Source organism: Medicago sativa, chromosome 6 (assembly GCF_051527215.1).
Source record: "Medicago sativa cultivar Bolivia chromosome 6, Bolivia_mono, whole genome shotgun sequence".
Classification (NCBI taxonomy): Eukaryota; Viridiplantae; Streptophyta; class Magnoliopsida; order Fabales; family Fabaceae; genus Medicago; species Medicago sativa.
The window spans coordinates 85,883,574-85,904,413 of NC_140754.1; the positions used below are offsets into that span (position 1 = coordinate 85,883,574).

At 30.7% G+C, this 20,840-nt stretch overlaps 1 protein-coding gene across 4 annotated transcripts; it reads right to left on the reverse strand.

The window, feature by feature from the left end:
- Window positions 1-1,519: 1,519 nt before the first annotated feature.
- On the reverse strand, window positions 1,520-18,501 carry LOC146917714 (uncharacterized). Of its 4 annotated transcripts, none has more exons than XM_085719507.1 (10): window positions 17,858-18,501; window positions 14,174-15,296; window positions 7,550-7,756; window positions 5,003-7,441; window positions 4,386-4,914; window positions 4,104-4,242; window positions 3,904-4,004; window positions 3,097-3,309; window positions 2,307-2,647; window positions 1,520-1,860 (listed from the first exon to the last, which is right to left on the reverse strand). In XM_085719507.1, the coding sequence occupies exons 1-5, from the start codon at window positions 18,319-18,321 to the stop codon at window positions 4,387-4,389; spliced, it is 4,761 nt and encodes a 1,586-aa protein (XP_085575633.1). In that variant the 5' UTR covers window positions 18,322-18,501; the 3' UTR covers window positions 1,520-1,860; window positions 2,307-2,647; window positions 3,097-3,309; window positions 3,904-4,004; window positions 4,104-4,242; window position 4,386. The 4 variants fall into 4 exon arrangements, with proteins under 4 accessions (XP_085575633.1, XP_085575632.1, XP_085575631.1 ...); XM_085719506.1 differs by having other exon boundaries at window positions 1,520-1,825; window positions 3,884-4,004; XM_085719505.1 differs by having other exon boundaries at window positions 3,884-4,004.
- Between the last annotated feature and the right edge of the window lie 2,339 nt (window positions 18,502-20,840).

Below are 20,840 nucleotides of genomic sequence, written 5' to 3' on the forward strand. Positions count from 1 at the left end.
GTTATGCAAGTTATCTACGGAAAAGCAACCAATTGTTGTAATTATACCATTTATGCTTTATATGCCTAATTCTACCCAATTTATGCAGGAAATGACAAGCAAGGACCAAAACTCAAGTTGTGTGAACCAAGCAAATCTCGCTTACGCGAGGTCATCTCGCTTAAGCGAGATTCCTCCAGGGAGAAGCTCAACCTTCGCTTGCATCTCGCTTCCAGGGTCGCTTGTGGTTTTTGGCATCTCGCTTACGCGAGATCATCTCGCTTACGCGAGATTTCTCCAGGGATCTGATGAGCATCTCGCTTTCCATCTCGCTTCCATGTCGCTCAAGCAGGATTCTAAGGCGGTTTATGTTTGAAGCAACTTCGCTTGCGCGAGGTATAACTCGCTTACGCGAGATACAACTTCATCAAGGAGCAGGGCTACGTGGCAAGACTTCATTGGTTATTGTTAGATATTTAGGCATCTCGCTTGCGCGAGATGCAGCTCGCTTAAGCGAGATTGCACGTTTTCAGCCCATTTAAATACAAGTTTTCCCTCTCTCTAGGACTAATTCACTATTCCATTGAAAACATTTTACACATTTTTAGAGAGAGGTTAGAGCTATTTCATAGAGAGAAACACAAAGCAAGTGATTAAGGAGTAGATTCAACCCTAGATTCATTGAGACATCAAGGATCTTGGCATGGAATCTTCATCTTTCCTTCATTCCTTGCATTAGTTTACATGTCTATATGTAACTAACCTTCTTTGTAGTATTGAGGTAACAATCAAGCTATTATGTAATCTTTTGATCTTTTAATATATATGGTTCTAGCTATATGATTCAATATTGTTGTTATTCTTGCTTTTAATGCTTTCAAAGAGATTCAAGATGATTTGGACACAAACTCTTGAATCTAGAACTAGAATAACAATCTATCTTATGTTATATCACTCTTGACAAGTTTGTAAACCTTTGATAATTACTTTTAATCAAGATTTTAATGCTTTCGGATGCTTAACCAGGCTGGACACGGTCGATTAAGTTATCCGATCGACTTTGTTATCGTTTAAGGAATTTGGACACGAATGTTTAAACGATAACCTAGAAATAACGATGTCGCTTTGGACACGAAGGATATTGTAGAAATGATTGTAATAATATTGGTTATAAAGCTAGAGTCTGTTAATCGATCGAGAGATTGCTGCTGTTATGCTTGCTCGTTATCTTATACCGCAAGCGAAATAGTTCGATCCCCTCTCGTTTTTACTTTAGTGTAATTTATGGATATAGTGTTACAAACAAACTTGAATATATCCAAACCCTTAATATGAACGATTGTGTAAATGCTTATGATTAACGTAACTCCCTGTGGAAACGATCCTATATATACTCACGTGTACATAGTTATATGACGTGTAGGAAAAATCTTACATCAGTTTCCAATTTCCACGAGTTGAAAAAATATTATAACCAAGTCCTAGTAAGAAATTTTGTTCCGCATTAAAAAGGGAAATCAAGATAATATAACCCTATGTAATGTAAAAATAGTACTACTTTATAAAATAGACAAATTCTAATATGTGAAACTAAAAGCTTGTACGTAAAAATCTCTCCAATAATAGAAGAAAAACTTAAAGCATGAATAGAGATCGAATTAGTGTTACTAAAAAGTGTACTACATATAATGATGGACAGAGGAACTTTTCACACTTGGCTGTGTGTATGGTGTTCTAATCTTTGTTTACACAACATTACCAATAATCATGTGCAACACAGAAATGTTAACATTCATCACCCTTCACTCATCTTCTTTAGTCACATTGCTGAGATGTTTTGATCAACCTGATTCCAAATCCAACGCATTCTTAACATTACAACTGTTACAAAATTTATAAACTATAAGAATAAGAACTTCATAAAGAAAATTAATAAATAACTACTTCGAAGTAAATGACAGAGGATTTTGACTCAGAACAACACTAACTAATGTCATCAAAAGTTCATCTATTCTATCAAACTGCTATGTTCTGCTATTCCATTATAACATGCTTACATCTACCTACCATATGGAATCCCAAATCACAGAATAGAATACTATGCAGAAAATGAAAATCTAAAAAATGACAGTATTATATTGATTGCATTGGACCTTGTCAGATGTATAACTCAGACACAGCCAATGAACATCTAAAATAACAATCCAAATCAAACCTAAAGACCGGATAAGTCCCGTATACCACTGTTTAGATAGCTAATTGCTCAGTCAAATACAGATAATACAATTAACAAGAGCAACGCCCTTAAATAAAAAAAAATATGTTACCTTTTCAAATAGCTAGGTGTCTTCAAATCCAATTTCAGATAATGGTGTACATTCATTCTGCCATGTGCTTTCACATTCTTTGTTATCCAGCCAGTCAGATTCATGGGATGACATAGAGTTTTCAGATGATGAAAAGCTCTGAACTAGCTCAGTCTCGTTAGCAACATTCTTCTGAGAAAAGTGTCTTTTAAAAGATGGACTCAGATGTAAGTTGTTCAGTGACAGTTCAATTTCATTGGAAGTTGATGAAAGTTCTGTTGAAAAATTTACAGTTCCATCTTTGAAAATCAAGTTATAAGGTCTTTGGCTAAAGGGAGTGTGGCCTCTGGAATATCAGTCCCCTGATATCCAAAACAAAAAGCAAAAACAAAAAATTAAAATTAAAATCAAAATTAAAGTGATGTGATAAATTCTTTTATCTCATAAATCATAATCATCAACAACATTTTCAATTCAACTAAATCTCATATAATAATTTTTTATTATCATCAATACATTTTCAACCAAGTAAAACATGCTTACATAATCATCAATGATCCAATATATTTTCAACAAAATATCATACAACACCTTATTATTATGATTAATACATATTCAACTAGTTATAACATGCTTCCATCTACCTACCATATGGAATCAAAAATCACAGCACAGAGTACTATGCAGAGAATTAAAACCTAAATGCCACAACAGTAGTACAGAGTAACACTGTTAAGATGGTGTAAATTGCTCCTTCAAATACAGAAAACACAATCAATAAGAGTAACACCTCTAAATCAAAAAATGTTACCTCAAGAAATTAATCAGCCTGGAATTAAAATATCTTATAAGATCCAAATCAGCAGACTGTTCAGAGTGATCTTCTGCAATGTCAAATACCAAGGTGATCTTCAAATCCGGCTTCATACACAAGCTTTTCTTATCAACAACCACCACCTTTTCAATTTCTAAACCATTGGGAAGTATATACTTCATCTGTGCTAGATGTGCATAAGAGAAGTTTCTGAAAACAAAACACACTACAGTCACTTCCTTAATCCATCAACCAAAGGAAACGGATCCTCTACAATTAACACTTTGCCGCGTATGGTGAACTATAGTGAAGTCAATCACAGATCTCAGAAAATAGCAGCTTGTTCAAATTTTGCTACACTACAGTGCCATAGCAATAGCCTCTATTTGACAACACTTTGAACTAAATCACATATCACGGAACAATATCAGTTTGTTAAAATTCTACTTCGGTATAGTGCTGCTATATGCACTACTTGAAACCACCGACACATTTACACACAAACTCATACACACATACACCTTTGTAGCACCAATAATTTTGATCAAAGGTGTGTCTAGTTTCCAACACTACACATTTGATTACATTCAACCATGTCACTTTTTCATATAATTACTAGTGTCCACATGTGAGTGTACGTATAACAGTACTTCATAGAATGGAAAATACACACACATAAAGATTATTTTAACGAGAGGGAAAATATCAACATACAACCTTAAAATGGTTAGTATCCATAAATGAATAAATTAAATTTGAGGGAATTTGAAAACAAAACAATCACCTCTTCGCAAGAACTTCAACCTTGTTGCAAATATTTTTGAAAAGTTGGAGACTTCTTACGCAGATGCAACAATCTAAGTGCACAACTCATATCACTTCACAAATCAGCAAAGGTCATGTACCTGTATCAAAATAAATACAAAACATTCAAAAAAAAACTTCAAATTCGATTGTTTTTCTATAAACATTGAAAAAATGTTAATTTAATTTAGGGTTCATACTTTTTTGGAAGCTGGGTGAGTGGATTCTTGAAATTGATGGGTAATAATGGTTCAGTCTTCTTCTTTGGAGTTAGACATACAATTGATTTATCAACTATGTGGAGAATCTTCTCACAGTTGAAATCTGAAGTTTCTTTCACTGATTAATCCAAAAATTCAATATTTGTTGAGTTAGACATACAAAAATTAAATATTTCTGCCAAAACTTGTAACAAATTAACATCCTACAACACTAGAGAGAAAATTTTATGACTATCTAGGTAAAATGAATGATATACTTACTTTAACATCCCAAGTGTAACACAATGTTAGCATCATTCTTTGGGTTGGTGAATCGAATATCCTCCATGCTATTTTTCTCTTTCAATACATGGATTCCACTATACATGAATGCAGAGATACCAAAATAAATCTCTGCATGGTTCCACTTATTTTCTAAAAGTGCTTTCCCCATGTTATCATTGAAGTTCTCCGTTTGCATATGAAAAAGATGCAAATGATACATATCCGGCCGTTGTCTACAACGTATCTCTGAATTAGATTTATAGATAAAACTATTGCCGTTGATGCTCACTCTACGTATCTCTGAATTAGATTTATAGATAAAACTATTGCCGTTGATGCTCACTCTTATACAATAATATCCAAACCAAAATGTCAATGGAGAAACAAAACAAAGAGCTATGGCAGGAAATTTGTTACGAAACCAGAAAGAAATTGACAATCCTGCCTCGCATTTGTGGTCGAACCACTCTGGAATCTTTGGAACCCGTGGCAAAAGAAAGCAAGTGTTTCTAGCCTCATGTAATTCCTGTTAATAAAAAAATAATTAATGTAAGTTTAACTATATCAAAAAAAATATAAAATACATTACAAACAAAAACAAAATGAATCATAACCTGATTTAGTAATTTTCTTTTGCACGACGAAGTCAACGATATGCAGTGTAGTGCAGATAACACTCGTAAGCGTGGAGGAATCCCTTTAATTTCATGAAGTTCCTTACAATCATCCAAGACAAGTTTCCATAAAAAATGACACTTTTCTATAGATTTAGGAATAATTGTGAGTTGATTGTTTATTAGGTGTAATTCTTTCACATTGGCAAACAACATAAGAGTTTTTGACAATAATTCATCTGAAAGTTTTGCATTCCTAAAACAAATATACTTTACATTTGAAGATTGCATTGCATTCACTTTTTCTTCATTCATGATGGTAAGTTTAGGATCATTTCCATCTAATTGGTTATCATACTGACCGTCACAAGGGTGAAATGTTGGAGGCTGAGTAAGATTGTGAAATGGAAACGGTGATTCTTTACTGGGAGTGTCATCCAAGAGGAGTCCTGGTATATTTCTCATCTCTCCCAATATTTCTGGAAAACTTTCAAGACTATAACAACATGAAAGATTGAAATATTTCAAAGAAGTTAACCTGAGTTGTGGGATACTCCTAAGCATGATGCAAAATTCAATATTCACGAATTTAAGTTTATCCAACAACTCATCCCGCACAGTTGAAAAACTCTCGAGCATAAAACAATTTGAAAGGTCAAGTTCTTGTAGCAAATCCAACTTAAGAGGTGGAATACTTCTGAGATTGTGACAATTTTTAACAAGCATGGTTTTAAGTTTTCCAAGAAACCCGTCAACCACAAGTGGAAAATTCTCAAGACTATAACAACATGAAAGATCAAGTGTTTCTAGTGAATCCAACTTGAGAGGTGGAATACTCCTGAGACTGAAACAGTTTGTAACAAGCATGGTTTTAAGTTTTCCAAGATACTCATCCACCACAAGTGGAAAACTCTCAAGACTATGACAATCTGAAAGTTCTAGTGTTTCTAGTGAATCCAACTTCAGACGTGGAATACTCCTGAGGCTGAGACAGCTTGTAACAATCATGGTTTTAAGTTTTCCAAGATACTCGTCCACCACAAGTGGAAAACTCTCAAGACTATGACAATTCGAAAATTCTAGTGTTTCTAGTGAATCCAACTTGAGAGGTGGTATAATTCTGAGATTGCAACAACTTTTAACTTTCAAGGTTTTAAGTTTTGCAAGAAATGTGTCCACCACAAGTGGAAAACTCTCAAGACTATCACAACATGAAAGTTCTAGTGTTTCTAGTGAATCCAACTTGAGAGGTGGAAAACTCCTGAGATTGCGACAGCTTGTAACAATCATGGTTTTAAGTTTTCGAATATACTCTTCCACCACAAGTGGAAAACTCTCAAGACTATGACAACCCGAAAGTTCTAGTGTTTCTAGTGAATCCAACTTGAGAGGTGGAATAATTCTGAGATTGCGACAACTTTTAACATTCAGGATTTTAAGTTTTGCAAGAAACCTGTCCACCACAAGTGGAAAACTCTCAAGAGTATCACAACATGAAAGTTCTAGTGTTTCTAGTGAATCCAACTTGAGAGGTGTAATACTCATGAGACTGCGACAGTTTGTAACAAGCATCGTTTTAAGTTTTCCAAGATACTCGTCCACCACAAGTGGAAAACTTTCAAGACTATGACAATCTGAAAGTTCTAGTGTTTCCAGTGAATCCAACTTAAGAGGTGGAATACTTCTGAGACTGCAACAACATTTAACATTCAGGGTTTTAAGTTTTGCATGAAACGTATTCACCGCAAGTGGAAAACTCTCAAGAGTATAACAACCTGAAAGTTCTAGTGTTTCTAGTGAATCCAACTTGAGAGGTGGAATATTCTTGAGACTGAGACAGTTTGTAACAAGCATGGTTTTAAGTTTTCCAAGAAACCCGTCAACCACAAGTGGAAAATTCTCAAGACAATAACAACATGAAAGATCAAGTGTTTCTAGTGAATCCAACTTGAGAGGTGGAATACTCCTGAGACTGAAACAGTTTGTAACAAGCATGGTTTTAAGTTTTCCAAGATACTCGTCCACCACAAGTGGAAAACTCTCAAGACTATGACAATCAGAAAGTTCTAGTGTTTCTAGTGAATCCAACTTGAGAGGCGGAATACTCCTTAGCTTGATGCAATGTCTAACACTCATCATTTTAAGCTTATCACCAAACTCATCTATCACAGGTGAAAAATTCTCAAGATTACTACACTCTGAAAGATAGAGTTCTTCTAGAGAAGGTAACATGAGAGGTGGAATAATTCTGATTTCGGTGCATTTTACAATTCTCAAGATTTTAAGGTTACCTAGAAAACCTATCGATTTGTCAATTGCAATTAGTGTCGCACAATCTTGAATTGAAAATCCTTCTAAATTTGGGAGACCAGATATATCAGGTATTTGTGCTAAAGCTTTACTGCTATTGAGATTTAAAACTTTCATATTCTGGAACTTCTGCAAAAAAAAAAAAAAAAACGGAAATAGAAAAACATGCAAATAAATAATTAATATTAAACCGTATTTATTAATTTAAGATAAGAGATATAAATATGTTACACTTGCCTTTTTGAGAAAGAACTTCCACTCCAATGGATTGACATTGCTACATTCCAGCACTCTTAGACGTTTTGGAAGATGTTTGGGCTTTTGAGAAAAATCAGCATGCCTAATTATTAGTGTTTTGAGATTTTTCATCCTCTTGAAAGCTTCTCCATCCCATTTTACTCTATTCCAACAGTTGAAATGTATGATTTCAATTTTATCTGTCCCCTATAAACAAAAAAAGGACAAATCAAACAATATATGTTTGTAAAAAAATACACGAATATATGTTAGAACTTTACACTACGTTTTTTTTTTTTTTGTTGAGATGTTTTAATCATGAATTTGAGATGTTACACCACGTATTTAAAGATCTTGAAATATTATTAAGTGTTCAACTTTACCCTTATATAAATTGTATGTTAAAAAGTTACTATATACATACATTTAATCATGTGTTGTCACGTCAATTAATATATGATAAATCATATGTTTTTAATTCATTAAATGTTATGACAACACATTATTGAAGGTATGAGTAAAAAAAAAAAAATACACTTATCTACATATAAATTAAACTCATAAAGGTAAAAAAAATTTGTGATATTGTGACAATTAATAACATTAATGATATAGAAAGCTTTTTTTTGACAGGATATAGAAAGCTTTTTTTTTTTTTGACAGAAATGAAATAGAAAGCTAAAAAGGTAAGTTAAGCATTAGCTATAGCTAGTAATAAGTTAAAGTTCAAGATGAAAAGCCAAACCATCCATATCATTATTACTCAATGTATTTTCTTCTAAAACTTGAATTATATTTTTAGAGGACCATAACCTACTAAGTTTTCTAGGATCTTTATGTGATTCTTGTCTAACAATTTCATTCCCCATATCCTCTACTAAATCATGTAATGTCACATTACTGATCTCACTTATTTTTATGATATTTTTCCACTAACACATTCATGTGATCTTTCATGATATCAACATGATGAGCATGAACATTTGTTCGACCCTTATCAATTGATATCCTTTGAAGCAACATGCAATGTCAAGAAAAACAACCTTCTCTTCTGCCTGTAAGGCATCATAGCTCATTTGTAGTGTCATTTGGATATTTTTATGAGGAACTTTTTCATAACGATCTAGTGCATCGTTAAATTGTTCTATTGTCTTATTAGAAAAGTGGGAACCCATGATTTCCAAAGCGAGTGGATGACCATAAGCATATGCAGGGGCGGATCTAGGATTGAATTATTAGTGGCGCTAATTTTTATTTTTTTGAAGGATGTAAGATCTAAAATTTTGGTGAAATAAATAACACAAATAATAACATATGTATTAATCGTAAAAAATCGTCAATCACTTTATTTCTTGTATAGCGACATTGTTGATATTTAAGTGAAATTTAAATTATAAATTATAATTTAAATAACAACATAAAAATGATAAAATAATTTAAATGAATGTTAAATTGAGAGTAAAAAATCTACGCAAGTTGCAAAGTCTTAATATATATTTGTATATCTTAGCATATTAAATAATATATATATATATATATATATATATATATATATATTAATGTTGCAACATATATAACATATAGCAAGTAACATATTAGCATATTCAATTGATTTTACCTCACAAGTTCAATTCCACGGTATTGGTATTTGTTTTTACAAATTATGTTATATAATACATTGAACCAGGGCCATCAAGGTTAAAACAAAGAAGCCTCACCACTAGACCAAACCATTATATTTGTTTTATTTTGAATTAGAACATACATATCATATAATATATGCTTTTTATAAATAAAAAAAATATGGTTGGGCTGATGTGGCATTAACCACACCTAGCCTCACAAATTCGCCCCTGAGCATATGCAACGACACGTTCTAAAACATGCATTTGTTCTAACGAAACACTATTATTATAGCTCAGACTAAATCCATCTTTAAAAGCTTTCCGTCTAACCAAACTCAAGAGCATCTTTTTCATTCAACCCCTTCACCTCATATGTAAGTTCAACCCGATGACATGTTAGCAAGCTTTTGTCCCGAGTTTTGACGATGATTCGACTTAAGGAACTAAACCATTTGTGTTTTCCAACTAGAGCTTCTAATTGCTCTAGCTTGTTAACATCGTCTAGAATCAAAAGCAACTTCTTTGGCTGGACCCTTTGCTCCAATATAAAATTTCCTTGTACAACACCTGTTAACTCCTTATTCTCCCCCAACTACTTTAAGGATGATCTTTTAGGAGATACAACAAACCATGTCTTTCAGAATTTTCTCTACCATGTAGGCAATCAATATATAGACAGATTAAGCAAGAGTTGTTTTCCCTATTCCACCAATCCATTGGATCCCTGCCATGTGGTATCATCAGACCCAAGATTCAAAAGGGGAGTCACATGTTGTTTTTGCTGCTCCAGTCCAACTAGGTAAGGCAATGGGTTTTATATTTCCTATGACATGTTCAACAATCGCCCCAATAAATTTATGCTCAGACATATCCCTATTCCAATAAGAGAAAAGATGTCATTCAAGTGCTTATATTAGGCTTAATTGTGTTTTTCACCCTCCATATATCGCGATTGTGTGGCTTTAGTCCCCATTTTTTGAAGGAATTTTGCCCCTTATGTTTTCAACATGATTTGGTAGTCTCCTTCCCAAAACCTACCTTGATATCAGATTATTTATTGATGTAATAGTCAACTCTTATAAACATGTGATTTTTCTTTATGTTTAAAAAAATACCAAAAATCAGCTTGTAGACTTGAGAGCAAATGGAACTTGTAATAAGGGTGTCAGACATTTTGTCATTTTCTAGAGTTTTACTTTTTTATTTTAAAGAAAAGTAATTAGTTGAGTGTCATGTTAATACATGATGTCACCACAACTTAATTTTGGAGGAAACTTGGGAAGGAGACTACCAAATCACAATGGAGGAAAAAATCAAAAAATCTTCAAATTACACTTCCTATTTTCTTATCATTCTTTTTCCTATTTTTCACACTTCTTCCGTTCTAACATACATGCCGCAGTTTTACAATGTGCACTATTTATTTAACTTATTTTGACCATATTAGTATGTAAGATGTTGTACGATTTGTTTCAATGAATATTTTTTAATTTCAAATTCTTATTGAGAATTTTATTGATAATTTTTATAATGGTCAAAATCATGTATTGACATGTGTTAAGTGGTTAATTGTGACATACATTTAGAAACAAAATGAGTATTAATTAAGCTTCTATAGAAAAATAAGTAAGAAAAATACTAATGACAAAAGAATATATAATAAGAAAATAAAAATATTGGCTTCAAATGCACTTTTGATCTCCCAATTTAAAAAAAGCTTAATTACACTTTTGGCCCCCTAAGTATCCAAAAGTTGTGATTTTGGTCCCCTAAAAAAAAAACACTTTTCTGGTCCCTTAAGTTTACTTTCTGTTGCAATTTTGGCCCCCACGCCAATTTTGACCCAGTCAACAGACACGTGGGCGCCACGTGTGTAATTTTCTTTATTTTATTTTATTTTTATTTTTTTAATTTATAAAAAATAAAAAAATAATTATGTAATTAAAAAAATGTTTTTTATTACAAAAATAAAAATAAAAATGTTTTTTTAATTACAAAAAAAATTGAAAAAAAATTCTGAAAATATTATAAAATTCTGGAAAATAGAAAAATTAATAAAATAATTGAAAAAAATATAAAAAAAATTCTTGAAAATTGAAAAATTAATAAAAAATGATTAAAAAAATAAAATAATCTAAACAATTCTGAAAAAATAAAATTTTGAAATTTTCTGAAAAAAATTAAAATTCTGGAAAAATGAAATTTTCAAAATTTTAATTAAAATTTTCGAAAAAATTCTAATTAAAATTTTATTGAACAATAAAAATTCTGAAAAAATTCTGGAAAATATTTAAAAAAAATTTGAAATTTTCGGAAAAATTAAAAAGATTAATATTTTTTAAAAAAATGAAATTTTTGAAATTTTCATTAGTATTTCTCGAAATTTTCATTAGTATATATGTCGAGCTTAGGTTTTTTCAGTGTGTTTTTCGAAATTTTGAAATTTTCATTAGTATTTTTTCCGGGAAAATTTTCATTAGTATTTTTTCCGGGAAATTTTCATTATGTGTATTCCGGTTTACAAAAAATTATGTGAATTATGGTTTGTAAATACACAAAAAATTATGTGTATTCCGGTTTATAAATACACAAAAATTCCCAGAAAAAATACTAATGAAAATTTCGAAATTTTTTAAATATTTTCCGTATTTTCCAGAATTTTCAATTTTTCAATTTTTTCAATTTTCCAGAATTCCGTTTTCAAATTTTCCAGATATTTTCGAAATTTTTTCAATTTTTATATTTTTTTAGTACTAATGAATTTTCAATTTTTTAATCATTTTTTATTTTTATTAATTTTTCCCGATTTTTTAAATTTTTTCCGTATTTTTTCAATTATTTTTCAATTTTCCAGAATTTTTTAATTTTTTTATTAATTTTTCATTTTTCCAGAATTTTTATTTATTTTTTAATTACAAAATAAAAAAAATATTAAAAAATACAAAAATGCGTCCACGTCAGCGTTGACTGGGTCAAAATTGGGCTAGGGGGCCAAAATTGCAACAGATAGTAAACTTAAGGGACCAGAAAAGTGTTTTTTTTTTAGGGGACCAAAATCACAACTTTTGGATACTTAGGGGACCAAAAGTGTAATTAAGCCTTAAAAAAAAACACTTTTAATAGTGTTTTACCCCTGTAATATATGTCATTTCTGGTTTTTTCTCCGTAAAAAAAAAGTTTGGATTCCATCCGTGTAATGTGAAGATTCTTTGGTTTTAGACCCACAAGACAATTGACTGTACATTTATGCTTATGTGGTACGCTGAGTCGGCATTTTTTGATTGTGTGGTATGTTGATTGTGTAATTATTAATATGTTTACATTTATTTTAATTCCAATTGATTTTTCATTATTAAATGAATTAAAAAAATTATTTTCCAAATATGACTCAGTGCATTATTAAATGAATTAGAAAAAAATTCTAAATCTGCGACTTTTTTTTAATTCTGAAAATTAATTTCCAGATTTTTTATATTTTTACAACGAAAAAAATTTCAATTTCAAAAGGAAAACTTGAAGATCAATTTTTTATTGTCGAAAAGTATTATCGAATTTTTTGTTTTTTTTTTAATCACAAAAAATATTTTCCAGAATTATTATTTTTTGTAGAAAAATAAAAATAAAACTTTTTAATCTGAACTTTTTTAATTTAGAATTTGTTTAACTAATTTTTGTTTTGTTGTTATTTTGAAAATTAAGTTCCAGAATTTTATTTTTTTTAGAAAAAAATCTGAATTTTTTTCAAATTTATTCAATTTTTTTAAATTTTCGTAATTAATTTTCTGATTTTTTAAATTGTTTTTTATTTTTAAGTTAATATAAATGAAAAACCAATTAGGATTTAAATAAATCTGAAAAAATTTATAATTACACGATCAACATGCCACATAATTAAAAAATGCTAATTCAGTGCACCACATAAGCATAAATATACAGTTAGCTGTCTTAAGTGTCTAAAGCTAAAGAATCTTCTTATTACAGATATGGAATTTAAACTTTTTTTATAGGGTAAAACAAAAAATGATCTATATAAAACACTGTTAACCTTTAATTCAAAACCAGATTCAATTGCAAATCACTTTATGATAAGAAACCATATTTTTAATCAATTCATATACAGATACGGAATTTAAACTTTTTATAGGGCAAAACAAAAAATGATCTATATAAAACACCGTTAACCTTTAATTCAAAACCAGATTCAATTGCAAATCACTTTCTGATAAGAAACCATATTTTTAATCAATTCATATTCTGTTACGGTTTGTTTAAAATTCCAAATCACTTCGTTTTCTTAATCGATTCGAATTCTTCTATTCTTCTTTTTAATCAATTATGTTGGTTCTTTTTAATCAATTATGTTGGTTCTTTTGTCCCTTTGCTTTAGTGGTAGTGTAGTGTATCAGTTTTGGAGGTTAGTACTTCGTAGAAGGAATTTTTGTTATTGGCTTTGTTCTTCTATTTTGGTCCTATAGTTAATTTTTTTTTTTTAATCATGGTCCTATAGTTAAATAAAAAGACATTTCTTACGTAATTAGAAAGTGTGCACCAAAACATTATAAGATATAATACTGTTATCATTTTTTTTTTATCAGATGCGCACCAAACATATGATAGGATAAGTATATATTATATCATTATCATATCATATCATTATCCAACTTATCATATCATTTCTTTATCATATTATACACATCAAACAGGTACTAAGAGTTTAAGTTATATACATCTTAATCATCAGTGTTAGAAAGTTTTACACATACATCTAATGATATGTTTTCACATCAATTAATGAGACATGATAAATCATGTGTTTTTAATCCATTAAATGAAATGATGTAGAAACATATTATTTGAATGTATGTATAAAAAACAATTACACTAACGCTGCATATAAATTAAACTCGTATAAAGGAAAAAAATTGTGACAATTAACAACATTATTAATGCATAAAGCAAAAAAGGTAACTTAGCGTTAGGATTAACAATAGTAACTCACCTTATTTTCTTCTAAAACTTTTTGTATATCTTTAGGGTCCCATAACCTACTGCGTTCTCCCGGATTATTTGGTGACTCTTGTCTAACAATTTCTTTCCCCATATCTTCTATCAAATCATGTAATGCTACATAACCAAACTCATTTATTTTTATGAGAGATTTTTCCACTAACACATTAATGTGATCTTTCATGTTATCACCATGATGAACATGAAGTATTTCTTCGACCCTTGTTAATTTCCATCCTTTGAAGCAACAAGCAATGTCAAGAAAAACAAACTTCTCTTCGTCCTCCAAAGCATCAAAGCTCACTTGTAGTGTCATTTGGATCTTTTTATGAGGAATTTTTTCGTAACGATCTAGTGCATCTTTACATTGTTCTATTGTCTTATTAGAAAAGTGAGAACCCATGACTTCCAAAGCGAGTGGATGACCAGAGGCATATGTTACCACACGTTCTAAAACATGCATTTTTTTTGTTGAAACATTGTTGTAGCTTGGACTAAATTCATCTTTAAAAGCTTTCCTTCTAACCAACTCAGCAGCATCTATGTCATTCAACCCCTTCACCTCATATGTACATTCAACCCCATGACATCTTAGCAACCTTTTGTCCCTAGTTGTGATGATGATTCGACTTGAGCTATTAAACCATTCATGTTTTCCAGCCAAAGCTTCTAATTGCTCTAACTCACTAACATCGTCAAGAATCAAAAGTATCTTCTTTTGCTTGAGCATCTGCTCCAATTTTGAAATCCCATTTCGAACACTTGTTAACTCCTTTTTCTCCCCAACTAATTTAGAAAGAATGATCTTTTGGAGATATGGTAACCCATGTTTGTCATGACTTTCTCTAACATTTTCAACAAAACATGAAACCTCAAATTCGTTGGCAATCAAATTATAAACAGAAATAGCAAGAGTTGTTTTCCCTATTCCACCAATCCCGTGGATCCCTACCATACGGGCTGTATCATCCGACCCAACATTCAAAAGGGAAATCACATGTTGCTTTTGGTGCTTCAGTCCAACTTTGTAATCACCAACATGTAAGGCAACAGGTTCTATATTTTCTAAAACTTTTTCAACAATCTCCCCAATAAACTTATGCTCATGCATATCCCTGCCCAATATGAGAAAAGAGGTTATTCAAGTGCATATATTAGGATTAACCGTGTTTTCCATCCTCTATCTACCGCGATTGTACAATTGCAGTCCCCTTTTTTTTGGAGTTTACATTTTGACATTTTTTTGAGTTTTATTTTTAAATTTTAAAGGAAAGTCATTAATTGAGTGTTAGGTTAATAATTGATGTCACAATAATATATATTTGGATGAAACTGAGGAAGGAGACTACCAAATTACAAAGGAGGAAAACGGGGCAAATCGCTCAAATTGTGCTATGCTTTGTTTGTCGTTTGAGATTTTGAAAAATGAATTAAGAAATATAATTACCGTAGATGTTTTAATAAAAAGAACTTTGTTTAGTTTCTTATCATTCTCTTTACAGCTATTAGCGTTTAGACGGCACGAGTGCCGTCTTTTTTTTGTTGCGCTAATGCGATAAATTATGACCAATATTTCTTATGAAATGTTGATTAAAATTATAGGTATATATAATACGTATTTTGCACTTTCATATTGCAACAAACTATATTTATTTTTTTCAATGTTATCAACAATATAAAAAATCTTCCAGAGACAAAAAAACAATATAACAAATAAGGTTAAATATATTTTTTGTCCTATAATATACAAACTTTTCGTTTTAGTCCATCTAAAATTTTTAGAATTTTGCTCTACACCCAGCATTTTTCGCTCGCGCCCTGCAACCATTCCGAAAATACCCCTGCGCTAGTTAACTAGCACAAGTGTAAAAAAGTGTAAAAAAGCGGGATTTAAATTTTACACTTGCGTGACTTAAGTCACGCTGCGTGAGTTAACTCACGCAGAAATAATACTTACGTGAGTTAACTCACGTTGGTATTGTTTTTCATAGTAACCATCATCTTCTTCATTTTGTTTTATTTGTTTTTCTTCATCTGCAAAGTTGGTGTGCCATCAATATGCAAGCAACCACACCATACTACTACAAATTTCACATGCAGCATAATTTTTTGTGGTCTTCATCTCCTCTATCCCACCCAAACCACCAACCAGAAACAAACAGTAAATAAAAAACTCATACAGTTTTCATCTCCCAAGTACACTCCAAGGAAAAGGCCTTTCAAGTTGAGTAACGAAACAGTTAACAGAAAACAAAGGAAAATTGCTCTGCTATCACTATCGATTTTTAGTTTTAGCAGTGTAATTTGATGATAATTTTATTTTACCTGTCATAATTTTTTATCATTGTCAAGCAAAAAGGCAATGAAATTATTAAAGTAGGATAAGGATGTGTTAACAAAAGATCAAATGTAACACTAGATAAATGGTGCAGATTTTGGGATTCCAGAGCAAAAGAAGAGGTTATAAGATTTTTTTTTTTTTAAAGAAATGCTAGTTTTAAGTTGAGGAAAATTGTAGACAAAGCAGAAAAAGTATATAACTTTTGAATAGAAATAACAAGCACAGATAAAGACCTGCGTGAGTTAACTCACGTAAGTATTAATTTCTGCGTGAGTTAACTCACATAAGTGTTAATTTCTGCGTGAGTTAACTCATGCAAGTGTAAAATTTAAGTCCCACTTTTTTACATTTTTTTACACTTGCGGTAGTTAACTAGCGCAGGAGTATTTTCGGAATGGTTGCAGGGCGCGAGAGAAAAGTGCTGGGTGTAGAGCAAAATTCAAATTTTTATTCAACTTGTAGTCCCCAAATCCATCTTCACTTTTGGCTCATCCTTTTAAATAAACTCATATGTAGAATTTATATTTTTGATTAAAATGTTACAGAATAGTTTATAATATAATCTCTCAAAAAAATTAGAATTTTTTAACTGAACATGAATTAAATATGAGTTTTTCTATTTTTTACAGTTAAAAATTAATATTTTGTTAAAAAAAATTAATTTTTTTTGAAGATTTTGACAATATTATATACATTTCTTCACATTTCATTAAAAAATACAAAGTTTACAGGAGTTGAGTTAAAACTAGGAACCAGAAGTAGTTATTGAAATTTGTATAGAACCTAAAAGTCGAAGAAATTTTTTAGAGGGACTAAAACGAAAAGTAGATATATTTATAGGGACCAATATTTAACCTTAACAAATATAATATAAATTCTTATCTTTTTTAATGAAATCAACAAAATAACTATTTTTCTTTTAAAAAAAACTATTTTATAGTCAAATTTGTTTAAGGTATAAAATCACAACCAAACGAACCAATATATTTTTTCCTAGAGGAATGCTAATGACACTTTCATAGCATTCGGTCTTTTATGGGATAAAATCAATGTATGACCCATCAGTTCAAATCGAATCCGTATCTAAAATATAAGATTACTTCGATTTACTAATCTTACTCTATTTTTCTATGGTAGTTGGTGTAAGTGGTAAAAGATTAACTCACATGATCTGGATTTAAATTTTTTGTCGATGAGAAGACAATGTTGGTAAATAATTTTTAAAGGGTTTGTCTGACATGTGTAAATAATTTATTAGAGAGTTTATTGTTTTAAATTCAAGTAGTGACTATTTCCATGGACAAATTAAATAAAAAACAAAAGATAGGAATATACCCTTTCTTCTTGTAGTGAAATCCAGACAAATCAGCTACTTGGTGAAGACACACCTTCCATTTATCAAGATTTGAGTTGGCCTTATGTTTATCCATTGCTTCACCATATTTTCTTTTCAACTTCCGTACATCAGAAGGATCCACCTTATAAAATACCGGCAACACGGAACGACGCTTATCTTTCATCGTATCAAGGATATGAGAAAGTTCTTGTAAGCAAAAGGAGGAAGAAGCATAATTCTTAGAGAGGACAACAATGGCCATCATGGACTCTTCGATAGCTTTGAGAAGTGTTGGTGTGATTTCTTTGCCTTTTTGAAGATCCTCGTCATCGATGAAAGTTCGGACTCCTTTGTCATCAAGAGCTTTATTGAGATAGCTGGTGAAACCATGGCGAGTATCCTCACCACTAAAGCTGAGGAAAACATCGTACTTGAATCGATCTGTGACTTTGTGGGAAGCCATGATGAATGAATGAGTGTGGTTGGTGAATATTAGTATTTAGATTCAAAGGAAAGAACAACTGTTTGTAGAAAATTGAGCTAGGATGAATGTGAATTATGCAGAGTGTGTGTACTGAACTCAAAGGACTTTGGAGTACTAAAGTCATGAAAGTGGGACTACGTTGTCAATAGAGGCAATTTCCGGGCAATTTCCCCATATTGATTGATTAAGCAAAATAATTTCAAGGATAGTCCCTATGTTAAAGTAGGGGAGGAAAAAAATATTCTCGTAATAATAAGCAATAGACTTTTTTTTAATTACAATAAACAATGAGTGAATAGACACAAATCCTCTTGAAATTGTAACTTTTGTTAAAAATTACAAAGACTTTTAAGAAACTACAAAAACCCATTTAAAATTATCAATTTGTCCTTTCTATCAATTTCATCTGTTAGTCAACATGATGTATCATGCCACGTCACATGGGGTAAAAAAATTCAATTTTATTTTTTAAAAAAATCTTGATTGTTTTACGTTTGTTCAAAAAAATTGTATAACTTTTGCTTGACAAAAAAAAAGTTGTATAACTTTTGTGATAATTCTCTTTTTCTTTCATACTTTTATTATATTCCTATTTTCTCTTTTCATATTTTCTCTCTTTATTATTTTTATCCAATAAAAAGAGAGTCAGAAGAACAAAGGTGTCCTAAAAATTGTCATCAAACATCATTACTCTTTGAGGATACCTATTTTTTCATACATTGTGATATTGTAAACTTAATCAATCATTTTACTCCATGATTACAAGACTTTTAAGAAACTACAAAAACCCCTTTAAAATTATCAATTTGTCCTTTCCATCAATTTTAATTTTATTTTTTAAAAAAATCTTGATTGTTTTACAGTTGATAATAATCAAGCAAATTGATCTCTATGACAAAAAATATTCTTACATGCATCAACAGTGAATCCTTATTTGTTGGCTCCTGCACAATATCTAGTGATTTTTGTGGTAAACATAGTTTAGTTCTACATTAAACCAACAGTTCCAGCAACATAGCTAGTAGCAATAGAGATATAGTTCATCAAAGCTTTTGTATCTTGACTTCTTAAGATCCATTCTCATTCCTTCTATCATATCTTTAAATGGCTGCATCAACAGAAACAAAAGATTCAAATAAGTCTTCTAACACTGAAGGTGAACATATTTATCTGTCTGTCTATCTATTCAAAGAAAAGTCCTTTTCTAATGGGCATGTGTTGGAATTTCAACGTTTTTAACCAAACTTGCAAGCTTATTTATAAGTAACAAAACATATTTGCATGTTCTACAAAACCATGATATATGGGGACAAAAAGAACCTGGGCTGGAAATTCAGAAAATGTTTCACCAAATTTTCCATCACTTACTGCCTTTCAAATTACACATAATCCAAAACTAAACTTCTAGACCTCAAAGGATTAATGTTACATTCTTTATATTTACCACACAAATCATAAGATATTGAGCAAGGGCCAACAAATAAGGATTCGCTATTGTTGCATGTCATAGAGAGAAAAAGAATATTTTTTTTGTCATAGGGACTAATTTACTTAATTATTATCAATTTCATGGGGTACTTGTTCATAACTGTTATAAAAATCCGGTTTATTTTTTTAAAAAAAAAAATTGGAAAAAATTTACCCTTGTGATGTGGCATGACACGTCGGACATGTGGCAGTGCCAAATAGACAGTCAAACGTCGTATCATGTTAACTAACGGTTGAAATTGACGGAGGGGAAAATTAACCAACGTTTGACAATTTCAGGAGGATTTTTTAAGTTTCTTAAAAGACATGGGATTTTTGACGAAAGTTACAATTTCGGGAGGTTTTTGCCTATTCACTCAATAAGCAATAGACTTTGACAGTCACAAATTTATTTTAAGTTGTTTTGTTTTGTGGCAAGTTGTAAATAAATTTACAAGTCTGAATATTTTAGAAGGTTGTCCATTTTTTTGCTAAAGGATGTGATAGGTGGCTATCTTTCATTAGAACACCGCCCACTTACATATTGGATACGTCTCCTTCCACCATGAATTATATGGGGAAATTAAGGAGTCGTAGCACTGTGGTCTTAATAATTTAGAAGGCTATCTATTTGATTGATACACATGATGGCAACATGAAAAAACAAAAATATTTCAAAATAAAAATAAAATGGAAGGCAAAAAAAAGGATTGGATAAATAAGAAAGAAAATAAAAAGGGAAGAAATTCAACAAATGCTAAGTTTTAATGACAATTTTTTGAAAATACGGGTAGTCTTTAAAGATCTTGTAACTTGCATACTTATTTCATCTATATTTAGAATAAATTGTATAACTTTTGCTTGACAAAAAAAATTGTATAACTTTTGTGATAATTCTCTTTTTCTTTTATACTTTTATTATATTCCTATTTTCTCTTTTCATATTTACTCTCTTTATAATTTTTATCCAATAAAAAGAGAGATAGAAGAATAAAGGTGTCCTAAAAATTGTCATCAAACATCATTACTCT

Excerpts from the sequence above, each read along its gene's own strand:
- LOC146917714 (XM_085719507.1), bottom strand. The coding sequence starts at position 18,321 with ATGGCTTCCCACAAAGTCACAGATCGATTCAAGTACGATGTTTTCCTC. Across the intron at positions 15,297-17,857 it reads TTTCACTACAAGAAGAAAGG|GGATATGCATGAGCATAAGT; the intron begins GTATATTCCTAT and ends CATATTGGGCAG. Across the intron at positions 7,757-14,173 it reads AAGTTTTAGAAGAAAATAAG|GGGACAGATAAAATTGAAAT; the intron begins GTGAGTTACTAT and ends TTTTGTTTATAG.